Source organism: Cebidichthys violaceus, unplaced genomic scaffold (assembly GCF_023349555.1).
Source record: "Cebidichthys violaceus isolate CVI_PGR_0920_01 unplaced genomic scaffold, fCebVio1.0.p SCAF_1, whole genome shotgun sequence".
NCBI classification, from domain to species: domain Eukaryota; kingdom Metazoa; phylum Chordata; class Actinopteri; order Perciformes; family Stichaeidae; genus Cebidichthys; species Cebidichthys violaceus.
Window position 1 is genome coordinate 1,035,010 of NW_027176262.1, and position 16,588 is coordinate 1,051,597.

Sequence of the window (16,588 nt, forward strand, 5' to 3'; positions counted from 1 at the left end):
GGGCTGGCTCAGGGTATATAGTTAGGGCTTGTTCAGGTTTATAGTTAGGGCTGGCTCAGGTTTATAGTAGGGCTGGCTCAGGGTATATAGTTAGGGCTTGTTCAGGTTTATAGTTAGGGCTGGCTCAGGTCTAAAGTTAGGGCTCCCACCCAAACCTAACCCATGTGAGGATGTTTTATACTGTACAGATTGTAAAGCCCTCTGAGGCAATTTGTGATTTGGGCTATACAAATACATTTAATTTAAATCAATTAATGTGGGTACAAACACACCTTCAGCCAGTGATGCTGTGTTTGTAGACCAGAACAAGTGGCCTTCTCACCACTGGCTTCTTACCACCAGCTGTGCTTCACTGTGGCTCACAGTGTAATCTCAGACCATGTGACTTTACTCCAGCATTATCTGTACATGTTCTATCGGGGCTAAATACTAGAAACACCTCTGACACACCAGGGAAATGGGCTTCCACATGATGGAGATGTTTTAAAAAACGGTGCCCAGTTCAGCCCCTCAGCATTTTCAGGATGTGCTTTTTAATCTCTGCCGTTCTCATGCCGTAGATGATTGGGTTGAAACAGCTCTGGAACAGCAGGTACATGGTGCTGAAGAAAACCCGAACGGCGGCAGGAAGACCATTTGTGATCCGATACGACAGGAAGGCAACGAGTGAGATGGTCAGACTGACCGTGATGACCACGATGTGGGTGACGCAGGTGTGGAGCGCTTTGGCGCCCGACTTGCCGGACTTCAGCACCGAGCTGAATATGACGACGTAGGAAGCAGCGATGAAGATGAAGTCGGCCACGGGGTTGAGGAATATAGTCATTAACCCGACCAGGTTGTTGATGGCGGTGCTTCCACAGGCCAGTTGCACTAACGCCATGTGCTCGCAGAAACAGTGGTTCATTACATTGGAAGCACAGAATGACAACGTTCCTGCCAGACACACAACCAGGGAGATCATGAGGACGTTCCTGACCATCAGTGGGACGATGAACCTGAGAAATTTTGGCATAGCCATTTGTTCGTGGTAGGTGAGGGGCTTGCAGATGGCGAAGTAGCGGTCCAGCGCCATCCACACCAGCAACGTGGACTGAAATGCTCCGACGAAGTGAATGAGGAACATCTGAACCAGACAGCCGGTCAGAGAGATTCCCCTCCAGTCGAACAGGAAGCTCAGCAGCATGTGGGGAACGAAGAACACCGGGAGGCTCAGGTCCACGAGGGCCATGCCGGCGATGAAGACGCACATCGGCGAGTGGAGGCTTCTCCGTGAAACGACCACGTACAGCAGCAGGGAGTTGGTCGACAACGCCACCACGAACATGACGGAGAAAGGGAGGAAGAGGACGGGCCGCAACGCTCCCAGCTCACCGAAGCCGTCGAGGATGAAGTGTTTGTGCGAGGTGACGTTCTTCATCGTCCTCTTAATCAGAAAAAACTTTTTGTTCTGGGTTCCAGTTGGATCAGCTGAAAACAGAGAAACACTTTTAAGAGTTCAATTACTTCTTTAAAAACCCTGATAGAAACAAATCACATAACACACATCTAAATGAGGTGGAAGCTTCTGAGTCAAAGCTTCATGACTTAAAGCTGCATTCTCTCTAGTGTCCATCAGGGGGCGACTCCTCTGGTTGTATAGAAGTCTAGTCTAAAATGACTCTACTTCTCTCTTGATTTATTCCCTCAGTAAACATTGTAAACATGAGTTTATGGTCTCAATCTCTAGTTTACAGTCTTCTTCAATACAGCATGATGTTCATTTAGTACATTATGATCCATTTAGAGTCAAACAGACCATAAAGCAGGGGATGATTTAGGGGCGGGGCTACACACTGATTGACAGGTCTCTACGTCACTCCTCCTCAGTCCAGATATGGCTGCTGATAATAATACTGCTGCTACTAACAGTAGTACTACTGCTACACATATAATATACATGAACATGTACTGCTGCTACTAACAGTAGTACTACTGCTACATATATAATATACATGAACATATACTGCTGCTACTAACAGTAGTACTACTGCTACACATATAATATACATGAACATGTACTGCTGCTACTAACAGTAGTACTACTGCTACACATATAATATACATGAACATATACTGCTGCTACTAACAGTAGTACTACTGCTACACATATATAATATACATGAACATATACTGCTGCTACTAACAGTAGTACTACTGCTACACATATAATATACATGAACATGTACTGCTGCTACTAACAGTAGTACTACTGCTACACATATATAATATACATGAACATATACTGCTGCTACTAACAGTAGTACTAATACTACACATATAATATACATGAACATGTACTGCTGCTACTAACAGTAGTACTACTGCTACATATATAATATACATGAACATATACTGCTGCTACTAACAGTAGTACTACTGCTACATATATAATATACATGAACATATACTGCTGCTACTAACAGTAGTACTACTGCTACACATATAATATACATGAACATGTACTGCTGCTACTAACAGTAGTACTACTGCTACATATATAATATACATGAACATGTACTGCTGCTACTAACAGTAGTACTACTGCTACATATATAATATACATGAACATATACTGCTGCTACTAACAGTAGCACTACTGCTACACATATATAATATACATGAACATATACTGCTGCTACTAACAGTAGTACTACTGCTACACATATAATATACATGAACATGTACTGCTGCTACTAACAGTAGTACTACTGCTACACATATATAATATACATGAACATATACTGCTGCTACTAACAGTAGTACTACTGCTACACATATAATATACATGAACATGTACTGCTGCTACTAACAGTAGTACTACTGCTACATATATAATATACATGAACATATACTGCTGCTACTAACAGTAGTACTACTGCTACATATATAACATACATGAACATGTACTGCTGCTACTAACAGTAGTACTACTGCTACACATATAATATACATGAACATGTACTGCTGCTACTAACAGTAGTACTACTGCTACATATATAATATACATGAACATGTACTGCTGCTACTAACAGTAGTACTACTGCTACATATATAATATACATGAACATGTAATGCTGCTACTAACAGTAGTACTACTGCTACATATATAATATACATGAACATGTACTGCTGCTACTAACAGTAGTACTACTGCTACATATATAATATACATGAACATATACTGCTGCTACTAACAGTAGTACTACTGCTACACATATATAATATACATGAACATGTACTGCTGCTACTAACAGTAGTACTACTGCTACATATATAATATACATGAACATATACTGTTGCTACTAACAGTAGTACTACTGCTACATATATAATATACATGAACATATACTGCTGCTACTAACAGTAGTACTACTGCTACACATATAATATACATGAACATGTACTGCTGCTACTAACAGTAGTACTACTGCTACATATATAATATACATGAACATATACTGCTGCTACTAACAGTAGTACTACTGCTACACATATATAATATACATGAACATGTACTGCTGTTACTAACAGTAGTACTACTGCTACACATATATAATATACATGAACATGTACTGCTGCTACTAACAGTAGTACTACTGCTACACATAGAATATATATTTGTACATTGTTTATAGTTTATAGATGATGAGTAAACAGCTAATGAAGAAACACAAAGACAGTATTGAGTAAATAAAGCACAGATATATATAACATTAAAACTATATAATAAAGGTAACGAGTTGTTTTGTCTCAACATGATGTTTGACGTCGTAAAACAAAGACACAATGTTGTCTTTTATATATAATTCAACGTCTTAAGTTACACATAAGTATAACAAAACAACAGAACGTTCCTATTTGTTTAGGAAATCACATGTTTTAATTCCTCAATTGTCCTGATTATTACTGGTAAAAAAACAACAACATAAAAAACAATCGTAGGGTTAAAATCTGTCCCGTGTTTAGCACAGAATCTTTAACATGTTGAGAATGATTTCTGTCAGACTGTACTTTTGGATCCTGGATTTGTACATTGAAACGTCCTCACACATGGAAAGTAAGACAAAGGCAATTTACTTCATAAACAGGTCAACATTTTTGGATTCAACCCACAACTGATATTTTTCAAATCAAGTCTAAAAGCAGCTGCACACTTCTACAGCTCTGTGGTTTGAGAGGCACTGAGGCCAAGACGACACAAGACCCAGGATGTGACGATGACGTCGCCTCATCCCGTGTTCTGATCCACATTATTTACCCCAAACACTCAACACACAATTACTATTATTATTATTTTTTTACCAAATATTGTCTAATCTACCTGTCTGACCCGCCTGTGTTCAGTTATACCCTTTAACATCTGAATGCAGAGTGTGAGGATCAGACGCTCGGACCTCTGAGGAAATAAACATTCATCAGAAGACACATCAGAGCAACACCACGACACACGACCCAAAAAAACAACCGTAACACACTGAACACAAGACGGTATCAGAAAGATCGTCTAACCTGTTTCGCTGACACGTCACTATCTAGAGTGAGATATATTAGGAAGTATAGTAAAATAGAATAATGTGAGGTGAAATAACCTTCAACACTTGACGTGCAGCGGAGCAGACCATAAACCCTCCAGTGGTTCCTGGTGTTTAAACCTGTCCCTGACGTACCACTGACTCAGCGCTTTAATACCCTCCGTCACACCAAAGTCCCAGAGAGCATCGGTATCACAAACATCTAAAAAAGAGAGCAAGTACTGAAACACTACGGGGTTTTTGGGGCAGATATTGAATATAATATTCATAACTATGTTATAATCAGTGTATAATCACCCAAAACTAAGAATTGTTATCTTTGTGTCTACGTAGGGAGCGGGTCCTCTTCCCTGGAGTCGGCCATCTTGCCCCACCGTGTTTCTACAGAAGCCCGTGATGGACAAAGGACCCACCTTTGAGTTTTAGCTCATCTGAAGGTAGTATTGATAAGCACCGACGTCACTGGTGCTTTTTATTACGTTTTATGTATATATATATATATATATATATATATATATATATATATATATATATATATATATATATATATATATATATATATATATATATTAATACTTTGTAATGTTTTTATGTAATTTATTATCACACTGCAGCACTGAGCTCCTCCAACTACACACACATAGGACAGGAAGACAGAGGGCAGAGAAAAGACGACAGAGAAAAGAGGACAGGAGGACAGAGGACAGAGGACTGAGAACAGGAGGACAGAGGAGAGGAAGACAGTAGGACAGGAGAACAGAGGAGAAGAGGACAGAGGTCAGGAGGACAGAGAACATGAGGACAGGAGGACAGGAGGACAGAGGACAGGAGGACAGAGGAGGACAGAGGACACGAGGACAGAGGACAGGAGGACAGAGGTCAGGAGGACAGAGGAGAGGAGGACAGGAGGACAGGAGGACAGAGGACACGAGGACAGAGGGCAGGAGAACAGAGGTCAGGAGGACAGAGGAGAGGAGGACAGGAGGACAGGGGGACAGAGGAGAGGAGGACAGGGGGACAGAGGTCAGGAGGACTGATGTCTGTGTTCTTTATTATTTATAAACTTTACATTTTGTTTCCAGTGAATATTCATGACTTTAAAGTGTCTTTGTTGTTGTAAACATAACTGTTGCTGCTCTAGAAACAATAGTTTAGATATATCGGTGGATTGTGCCATGTTAGCACAATATCAACGGAAATGTTACATGAAGTATTGTACATTCATGAAATATTAGAATTTGACTAGATTGTAAGACACAGGACCATTAGAAGTTCAGTGTTTGTGTTTCTGCATATTTTTAAACAAAATTGCTAGTAATCAGATCTCAGTGTGATTGTCATACAAACAAACTGGGCCCTTCAGGGCCTCTAAAGCTCTGGGGCCCCAGGGGCCCTGGTTCAGTATTACTGTTGAAAAGAGCAGTGAATACGTTTTAGCTGTTGATTTACACAGAGAATAAACAGGTTGATTTTAAGTATCTAAACTAATTAATCTGTATTATTATCGCAGTATACATAACGGTAAGTGAAAAAAATCAAAGATATATTGGAGGTCATTTTGATTTAACAGTGTGTCCGTCTGTCCAACAGAGAGCACTGACCATTTCATTTTTACACTGTTATGTGTTTGTGTTATATAAACGTTTTCAAGTCTCAAATATTGATTCATCCGCTCAAAATACATCCAGAATCAGTTGGGCTCTAACTTTGTGTGATGGAGGTTTTAAGTCCACCTGGATAGAAACAAGGTGACCTTACTATTTTTATACTTATGCAGGTTTGTATACGATATACATTTATATGTGTTCTGTCTCACTAAACAGCCTTGTTTCTGGTTGTTGAAGCCTTTTTGCCATAGTACTTGATGTAAACACACATATGTTGATTTCCTGCTTCCAGAACTAAAGGAGGTGGAGACCACCTGGACCACCGCGGTGAGGCGTTCCATCAACCAGTTCGAGGTCCTCTGCCTGTCACAGCTCTGTTAGTTGTCCTTGTTGTGGTGGACATAAGGACAGCGAGGACTCATCATGTTTACTGTATCGTTTGACAGTAATGAGTCCCGGAGGAGCTCCTCTCTGTAGCAGCTTTATCAACAGCAGCTATTTCCATCAGTAACCAACACAAGGCCAAAACCCAGAGGAGACTGTGGACACTGGGACACTCTGGAGGCTCCAACCAGCGTCACCAACGGGCCAATCAGCACTCACGCACTGCATCATGGGAGGACGCTCTGCTGTCGCCATGGTTACTACAGGAAACACAGCACTGTTTGCGCTCCTGTGTAGTGACCACAGGAAAGACAGTGTTTTCTTGTTTCTCAGGCAGGGGGTTGGATTCAGCCACCAGACAAACGTACTACTGAGTGATTAGAAACTCAAGAGGACGGCACTCATTCAATTCATTTCTATAAAAAAATCCTCTTTCCAATAAATAATCCATCACATTAAACACTTAAACACCTTCACGTTCCGTCAAAACTGTGATATCGTAGTGGTGAAGTGGTGGACCTGGACCCTGGTCTGGCCTCCTGCCGTGGTTCTGTCATATGCATTGAATGTGTTGTAACTCTGTTGTGTTGTTCATTGTGTTCATGCCATCTATCACACTTCATCCTGATAGAGATCCTCCTCTGGTGCTCTCTCTGAGGTCTCCTCTTTTCTCTGTTAAAGTTTTTTTTGGGGAGTTCTTCCTGTTCTGATGTGAGGGTCAAAGGTCAGAGGATGTCACATGTGTACAGATTATAAAGCCCTTTGAGGAGAATTTGTGATTTGTGATTTTGGGCTATACAAAAATAAATTGAATTGAAATGTGTCCACCTAAGACATCTGGTCTTCAGAACCTGTGAAGGTCTGGGGCTGTCAGAAGGTTTCAAAATGGTTCCTGGACAATCTTATATAACTGCCAAAATGAATACGGGAAAATTGTGTAAAAAGATCTGTCTCCTTCACAGTTTGTGACTAGTTTGTCAGTAGATTAAGGCTGAGAATTCTTTAAGGCCAAACTAGTTGATCAGACCAGCTCTCTTCGTCGCGTAGCCTCACTCATCCACTCTGTCCATGTATTAGAAATTACAAGCAACCTGATTAGGTCCCCAAATAAAAACAGTGGTTAAAAAGTAAGATGTTTGAACTTTATTGTCATTAATTTGCTACTGCAGTAAAAATGTAAAATAACTGTGACGGTGACCAGACATAGAAATGTTACTCGGACTCTGATCCAGAACCAGGTAACAGCTGATCCTGCTCTCATGGTCCTTCTCAGCAGTCTTTGGGACCTTGTAGACCAGCGGTCACCAATAGGCGGGCCGCGGTCCGGATCCGGACCCAGACGGCGTTGTATCTGGACCCTGGACCTAAAACCGATAGATAATTGAGAATTATTTTAATTGGACGGTGCACTTCTATTTTAACCGGCGCAGCTTTTCCGGCCTTTACGGCTCTCGGTCAGCGGTTCAGGAAACACCGACCAATTACATGCGTTGTAAATCACATCATGTGATGCAGTTCAGTCAATCAAATGTGTATTCTGATACATTTTCCGACTCGAGTGAGATTTACACACACAGGAGAGACGGGAGACAGACACATGACGTTCTCTAAAAAGAGGAATCTGCACAGAGACCAGAGTCTTTAACCAACAATGAACAGACTCTTATAGGTTCATTCTTCACACGGACAGTTTAAAACCAGCGTGTCTCATGTGTTCAGAGACCGTGACGATTATTAAAAGCGGTAAAGTGAAGCGCCACTATGAGACAAAGAACTCTTTTGAGCAAACGTACCAACTCACATCTGAAATGAAGACACAGAAAATAAACGTAAGAGCTCAATATGAGAATCCTAACACGTGAATTCACTGACCAACTATGATGTTAACAGAGAGAATAGAGCTGAAACAAGTAGTTTAATAACCACAGATAAAGTCACTGCTCACTAACATCTCTTATTAGAAGATGAGAAAAATATAATATGTTTTTTTAATTGACATTTCTTATTTTACTTGAAATAAGAGATCATTTATATATTATTATTATAGTATGTATATATTATAATTCATCCAGTTCAATTTGAAATCTGACAATAAATATTGTTGAGATATTATTTAATATGACTTTCTTTAATAGATTTGACTGTTGGCTACTTCAGTATATATAGAACTAAACCATATAACAAGTTACACATTATTGTGATGTTCTGGACCTTTGATGAGGAGAATCTCTCTAACTGTAAGGATTACAGGTACTAGAACCCAAAAGCACAACTCTGAGACAAAATACAAGTAAAGTTCTTTACTTCAGGCAGGGTCAAAACCGGGAGGTCCGTCAAACAGGCAAATTAATCCAATAAGGGGCAGGCAAAATCGAAGGTCAAATAACAGGTAGACAGGGTCGGAACAGACTGATCAGGAACGATATCTAAGGTACGCTGGAGAGCTTGGCAATAGCACACAAGACAATCTGGCAGGGAACAAGTGCAAGTGAGGGGACTTAAATAGTGAGGGCTAATGAGGGAATGGGCTGCAGGTGAGATGGGGTGTGGAGGACCAGGTGAGGGGAATGAGAGGTGATTGGGTGTGAATGGTAGGATCTGAAGTGACAGGAGAGTTAATTAAATAAGCAGACAGGATGAAAACAAACTAATATGAAGGGGAATTTGTGACAGAACCTCATTCGTAACAGAACCTCCCCCTCTAGGGACGGCTCTTGATGTCCCACTGGGTTGGTCCGGATGAGCCTGGTGGAAGTCCTTGATCAGGGAGGGATCAAATATTCTGCGAGCGGGAACCCATTCACGCTCTTCGGGACCATAACCCTCCCAGTCCACTAGGTATTGCACTCCCTAACCCGTCACCGAGACTTGAGAAGGCAACGGACCGTGTAGGCAGGTGCCCCATCGATGAGCTGGGGGGGTGGAGGGGGTCTGGGGAGGGCTGAAGGGGGCTGTCCTTGACGGGTTTAATCCTGGAGACATGGAAGGTGGGATGAACTCTCATGGATGATGGCAGAGGAAGACGAACCGCAGCAGGATTGATGATTCGAGAAACAGGAAAGGGGCCCATGAAGCGAGGAGCCAATTTCTTGGATTCCACTCTGAGGGGAAGGTCCCATGTTGACAGCCAGACACGTTGTCCCGGTGCATAATGGGGTGCAGGGACACGGCGTCTGTTGGCAGACCTTTGGTAATGGTCGGAAGAGCGCAAGAGTGAGGAGCGGGCCTGCCTCCAAGTGCGTCGGCACCGCTGGACGAAAGCCTGGACTGAGGGGACACTTGCCTCTTGTTCCTGCTCTGGGAAGAGTGGTGGCTGATATCCCCGGGCACACTGGAACGGTGAGAGCCCGGTGGCTGAACTGGGGAGGGTGTTGTGGGCATATTAGACCCACAAGAGCTGCTCAGACCAGGAGGAGGGGTTGCGGGAGGAGAGACAGCGCTCTCCCCAGCTGGGAGGCCAGCGTTCTGTCCATAAGGTTAGCATCTGCACCAGAGTCAATGAGGACTGAGACAGTGTGATTAATCCCTGAACAAGACAGTTGAGCATGAATCAAAGGGCGAGAGGGCATTTTTAAGTTCACATTTCGACTCACCAGCGCCCTCCGGATGACTGGTGAGCCACCTCTTTTACTGGACAAAAAGTTACAAAATGGCCGCTTTGGACGCAGTACAAGCATCGATTCTCCTGCAGGCGGCGCTGTCGTTCTGCTGCGGAGAGCCGGGTCCGTCCCCAGCTGCATGGGCTCAGGAGAGTTGGCCGGACCGTCAGAGGCCCGTTCCAACGGAAACCCCTGAAGATCGTCTGACCGGCAAAGTGGCCTTTGTGGAGCAGCCGAAAAGTCCCTCTCTCTTCTCCGTTCCCGCAGATGACCGTCGATACGGATGGAGAGAGCAACCAACTTGTCCAAGCCAGCAGGAAGATCTCGAGCCGCCAACTCGTCCTTGAGGCGGGGCGAGAGACCGTGGTAGAAGGCGTCGAGGAGCGAGGGAGCGTTCCAGTTGCTCTCGGCTGCTATGGTACGGAACTCGATCGAGTAGTCGGCTACGGATCTCCCTCCCTGCTTCAGGTCAAACAAACCTTGAGCGACCTCTCTTCCAGGTGTGGCATGATCGAAGACTTTCCACAGTTCCTCGGAAAACAGCTGGACTGAAGAGCAGATTGACGACTGTTGCTCCCACTCTGCGGTTCCCCAGTCCTTGGCTCTGGTCGTGAGAAGAGATATGATATATGCTACTCAGGACCTCTCGGAGGGGAAGGCGGAAGGCTGAAGCTCAAAGGCGAGGGAGCACTGAATCAGGAATGGCCAGCAGGAACCAGGAGCACCAGAATAACGCTCTGGAGGAGGCAAGCGTGCATCCGACATGGGAGAAGAGCGAAGAGGAGGGCTGGGAGCACTGGCGGCATCTGGACCCCAAGTCGTGGCGGAGAGACTCATAAGATGATTGCGGAGAGACTCCATGCTGCGCTTGTGACGGACGCTCATAGCCTGCATTGCTTCTGCTAAGAAGGTAAGCTGCTGCTCCTGGCTTAGCAACATGCTGGTCCGAGTCAGAGGTTCCGAGTCGGCTGGGTTCATGTTGGCCAGATTGTACTGTAAGGATTACAGGTACTAGAACCCAAAAGCACAACTCGGAGAAAAAAATACAAGTAAAGTTCTTTACTTAGTTCAGGCAGGGTCAAAACCGGGAGGTCCGTCAAACAGGCAAACACATCCAATAAGGGGCAGGCAAAATCGAAGGTCGATAACAGGTAGACAGGGTCGGAACAGACTGATCAGGAACGATATCTGAGGTACGCTGGAGAGCTTGGCAATAGCACACAAGACAATCTGGCAGGGAACAAGTGCAAGTGAGGGGACTTAAATAGTGAGGGCTAATGAGGGAATGGGCTGCAGGTGATATGGGGTGTGGAGGACCAGGTGAGGGGAATGAGAGGTGATTGGGTGTGAATGGTAGGATCTGAAATGACAGGAGAGTTAATTAAACAAGCAGACAGGATGAAAACAAACTAATATGAAGGGGAATTCGTGACACCTCGCTGAACTTTAATTGAATCACTCTGATGTAAATCAACAGGGCCAGAGGAAACACAGCAGGCTGTCATTTCAAAATACAATCTGTCTATCTACCTACCTGTCTATCCATCAACCTATCTACCTACCTTCCTGTCTATCTACCTACCTGTCTATCTACCTACCTATCTACCTACCTTCCTATCTATCTACCTACCTGTCTACATATGTACCTGTCTATCTACCTACCTATCTATCTACCTTCCTATCTATCTACCTACCTGTCTACATATGTACCTGTCCACCTACCTTCCTATCCACATACCTTCCTATCTATCTACCTGTCTATCTACCTACCTGTCTATCTACCTACCTTCCTATCTATCTACCTACCTGTCTATCTACCTACCTTCCTATCTATCTACCTACCTGTCTATCTACGTACCTGTCTATCTATCTATCTACCTACCTGTTGTAGCATTATTCCTGGTAGCAGTTTTAATAAATGGCAAATTAATTCATATTAAATCATTTTAATTAGGAATCATAAACCCATGAACTTGGATAAAAAGAATGATGGTACAGCTTCCGCGATACGACATTAATTTAACTAAAAGAATTTAACAAGAGATTCAATTTAGGATGCCACCTAATTTTGGGAAAAATAGGGAAAACCTCCAAATATGATATTAATCAATTCAATCTTAATCTCAGGGTTGCTGCGGAGTTATTGGCATGATGAACAGGAATCTATTATTTCATACACACAGATCAAATGATCAACTTCTTTATTAATGAAATATTTATTAGACTAAATACACAACTGAACTACTTAATAATGAAATATAATAAATTCATGGAATGAATGAAGAATATGATGAAGAGTACTGTGAATGACGATGAACTACAATTAAATGAAAAGGATTACATGTGACCAGGTAGAATCAGTGAATCATATCATTGATTGATCTCTATCAATTAAATCCGCCGATTTACCTTAACTTTTGCTCAAATTATTTATGCACTGTTCAATAGCAGTTAATAGTTTGAGAAGCACCAGGGAAGATTGTGAAGCACCTTCATATTCATTCTTAAATATAAATATAAATACATTTAATTTAGATCATTGGGTCTAAGATATTTCTCTCTAAAATTATTTCTTATGTGACTTCAGTTTAGCTTAGGAACATCAAACTCATTTACATCTGGATATATTGTATTGTTTTCACGTGACGGCTCTGATTGGCAGATGTGGTCATGTTTAAACCACTGAGGTGGGTTCAGCAAATCATCATCTTTGGCCTTAAAATACGTAAACAAAGTAAGAAGAAAACACGTCACAAACATAACTAACAACCAACAACACTGTGGGTTGTATGTTCCGCATCATGTGACCATCCTCCTCCTCTTACATATTAGAATGAATTAAACATTTCATAATGAGAACGCTCTGCTGCTGCAGGTGTCTTTAGGTTTGAAAGAAGTCAAAGCACAGTTCAGTTGGAGAGATTCACAGTCGGACTGCAGATCTCATACTTACACAATGTCACAAAGGCTTTTAGTCATTTCTGAGCTGAGCGTTGTATTGACGTTGAAATGGAACGTTTGGGGTTGTTTGAAAATCATTCTGTCTATTTTAATGAAACTGTTCAGTGCTGTTATGCTGTCCTGTGTTCATGTTTGCTTCACGTTTCAGCTTCACTTTGTTCCAGACAAGCAGATGTTTAAAACAGACGGTTTATAAACTATCACCTGAATCTCTGTTCTGTGTTCAGTAGAGTGATGATGATCAACTCAACAAAGGTTTCTTATTTCACACTTGCTGCCTACGTTGACACTGGGTTGTTTAAATACTTGTATTTTGTGGTTATTTTGTCTTTGTATATGTTAATTATTTGTTCTAATCTTCTGCTGATTGTGGTTATCTGTATGAACAGAAGCTTACATGAACCTATGTACCTTTTTCTCTGCAGCCTGTTTGTAAATGAACTGGTTGGTAGTACAGGGTTGTTTCCATTCCTTCTGGTTCAGATCCTCTCTGACATTCACACTGTTTCTGCTCCACTTTGTTTCCTGCAGATTTATTGTGTGTATACATATGGCAATATAGAATTTTTAAACTTAGCCGTCATGGCTTATGACCGATATCTTGCTATCTGTCATCCTCTACATTATGACACACGTATGACTAATAGAAAAGCTGCTACTCTTATTGCTGTGACATGGTTGCTCCTATTTATTGAGAATGGTTTCACTCTGACTTTGATAGTTCCTCTACAGCTGTGTGGGAACATCATTAACAAAGTCTACTGTGACAACTACTCTGTTGTCAAACTGGCCTGTTATGATACGACGGTCAATAACGTCTATGGGCTCGTTGTTAGTGCCTTCTCAATCTTTGGGCCTCTAATTCTAATAATATTCTCCTACATGAAGATCCTCAGAGTTTGTTTCTCTGGTTGTAAACAGAGCAGACAGAAAGCTGTCAGTACCTGCACACCTCACCTCGCTTCTCTGCTCAACTTCTCCTTTGGAGCTTGTTTTGAAATATTACAGAGCAGATTTAATATGAACGGTGTTCCCAACATATTGCGTATTTTTTTATCGATGTACTTCCTCACATGCCCGCCGCTCTTCAGCCCTTTAATGTATGGACTGAACATGTCCAAAATACGTGTTTCATGTAAAGATCTGATGTCAAATGTAGGCTCTTAGCATCAGCAGCCTGTTCTCTTTAATGATAAGGACATTTGTATTGTTCTGTGCAGGGTGTTTAAAACACAAGTGCATTTACTCAGACTTGTTCTGCTTTTGTGAACACAGAGACGTGACGTCCTCAGTTTTAGAAACAGTTGCATCATGTTGTGTCAGGTTGGAGAAGTGAGATGAAATGTATTTAATAGCAAAGCGGAAATCAAAAGTACAATGTAAACAGCAAATATCATGTTTACTAAGACAGAGTTGGAGCAACCAAAGTGAATCATGATAGTTTCTACCAGTTGTCTTGACTTTAATCTTCATCATTTTAAAACCTCTTAATGCAGCTGCAGAAGGTTGAGACGGAGGTCTCATTGTCATGTAGGATGAAGCAGGAAACAGACAGAATCTTTAGCATAGCAGAGCGTTACTGAGTCTAAGGAAGTTAAATATCAACACACTACATGTGTGAGTCCTCCAGCTTTGTCCACTGAGCTTTTCCGGCTTTCACCAGGTTCAGTTCATTAACAGGGCCGTTTGGTGTCCCGGGCACATTTGGGTCAAACATAACTTCAGTTCACTGCACAGTACTAGTACTACTACTAGTACTAGTACTAGTACTGTGCAGTGAACTAGCAGTAGTACTACTTGTAGTAGTAGTACTAGCAGTAGTACTACTTGCACCTCCACTGTCTCCTTCTCCCCACTGTTGCAAGGACTCACAACACACACCGGAGACATGAGGGAGGACATCGGTCTCACGGGAAGCCCTGTAGATAACACAACATTGTGAGTGTGAATGTTACACATTTTGGGCTTTTCGCTCGTCATTTTAGGCCACAGGGTAAACGTTGTGAGGCCTTTGTGATCAGGGAAATGAACACAGATCAAATCACATTTCTTCCTGTCAGCTCTGCCTCATAGGTCCTTCATCTAATTATTCATTCAGTGCCATGAGGTTCCTTTTCTTCTGATGTCACTTCCTGCCCATTTCTGTGTAAAGAAGTCAAATGAGTGCATTTATCTTTTATATTATTATTTATATTTCCTTTTGATGTAGCTTATTTGTCTTTCTTTGTCAATGAAAATGATATGACTGATTCTACATTCATATCACTAAATAAAAAATGTAATGAAAAAGAAGCCAATGACATTTGTTTGTATCCATAGATTGCTCAGTGTGTGCTGGACGCACGCTTTCCATTACTGTCCAAGAGTAAAAAAGGATAATCTACTCATTATTTATTACACTTTTATTTCAGTTGCTGTCCAAACAGCACAGATCCAGTGATACTAGAAACAGGTGAAAGTCCTTTCCTCTAAGATCAGCACTGTTACACATACATGTCCAGTCAGCAACAAAGCCTTCAATTCCTCGACAGACTCGGCCCAATGCATCATGGGATACATCTTCTCGGTAGGCTTCAGCTAACGGCTAACAACAACAACAGCTCCTGTCAGCACAGACAAATGGACAAATAATCACAGAAGACAATAATTGCTGGAATTATTACAAAGTCTCATTGGACTGGGCCTATCTTTCTGCACCAGTGTGTCCCATTCCGTGTATAAGCTAACATTTGTATAAACATTATGTGTATGAAATGGTATTATTCTGGTGTAATACCCAGGGCTGATGTGTGTAGATCGACCCTGTGTGGATCTAATCCACACAAGGTACCTAGACCTGATGGCATTCCTGGATGAGGTCTCAAGGTGTGTGCGGACCAACTGGTAGTTGTCTTCTCAGACATTTTAAACCTCATGATTTCAGTCCACTCATGTTTCAAGACGTCCACCATTGTCCCTGTCCAAAAAGACCAAAGCCCTCTGAATGACTATGGCCTAGTAGCTCTTTACCTCCACCACCAGCACAGTCCAAACATTCATCACCTCCTCCCTCCCTGGTTGACTTTAATTTGTTTCAGGCCAAACAGATTGACAGACCTCACAATCACATTCACTCTCCACACTGACCTTTCCCACCTGGACCAAAGGATCACATATGTGAGAAGTAGATTCATTGACTTTAGTTCAGCATTCGATACTATTGTGCTCTCCAAGCTCTTCATCAGACCTGGGAATCAGCGCCTCCCTGTGAGATTAAATCCAGATGGGCGAACCCCATGCTGTGCAGACTGGCACCACCACATCCTTCACCTTGACTATCAATAATAATAATAATTAAAGCTGCAAGCAGCAATGTACGGGCCCTCGCACCTTCCTGCGTCTCGGGGGTACTCGGGGGTACTGGCAGGACACTGGCAGACGCGGCCGCGAATGTCTTTGACCATCGGACAACGCGTCCCGGAGT

The 16,588-nt window shown here is 42.4% G+C and overlaps 2 protein-coding genes across 2 annotated transcripts; one reads left to right on the forward strand and one right to left on the reverse strand.

Moving 5' to 3' along the window:
• Nucleotides 1-353: 353 nt before the first annotated feature.
• Nucleotides 354-4,924, reverse strand: LOC137869733 (olfactory receptor 52K1-like). Its single transcript, XM_068707022.1, has 2 exons — nucleotides 4,872-4,924; nucleotides 354-1,470 (listed from the first exon to the last, which is right to left on the reverse strand). Exon 2 carries the CDS (start codon nucleotides 1,418-1,420, stop codon nucleotides 503-505), a length of 918 nt encoding a protein of 305 aa, XP_068563123.1. The 5' UTR covers nucleotides 1,421-1,470; nucleotides 4,872-4,924; the 3' UTR covers nucleotides 354-502.
• An 8,435-nt stretch (nucleotides 4,925-13,359) lies between these two features.
• On the forward strand, nucleotides 13,360-14,292 carry LOC137888198 (olfactory receptor 11A1-like). Its single transcript, XM_068731577.1, has one exon. The coding sequence runs from the start codon at nucleotides 13,360-13,362 to the stop codon at nucleotides 14,290-14,292; it is 933 nt and encodes a 310-aa protein (XP_068587678.1).
• The last annotated feature ends 2,296 nt before the right edge of the window (nucleotides 14,293-16,588 follow it).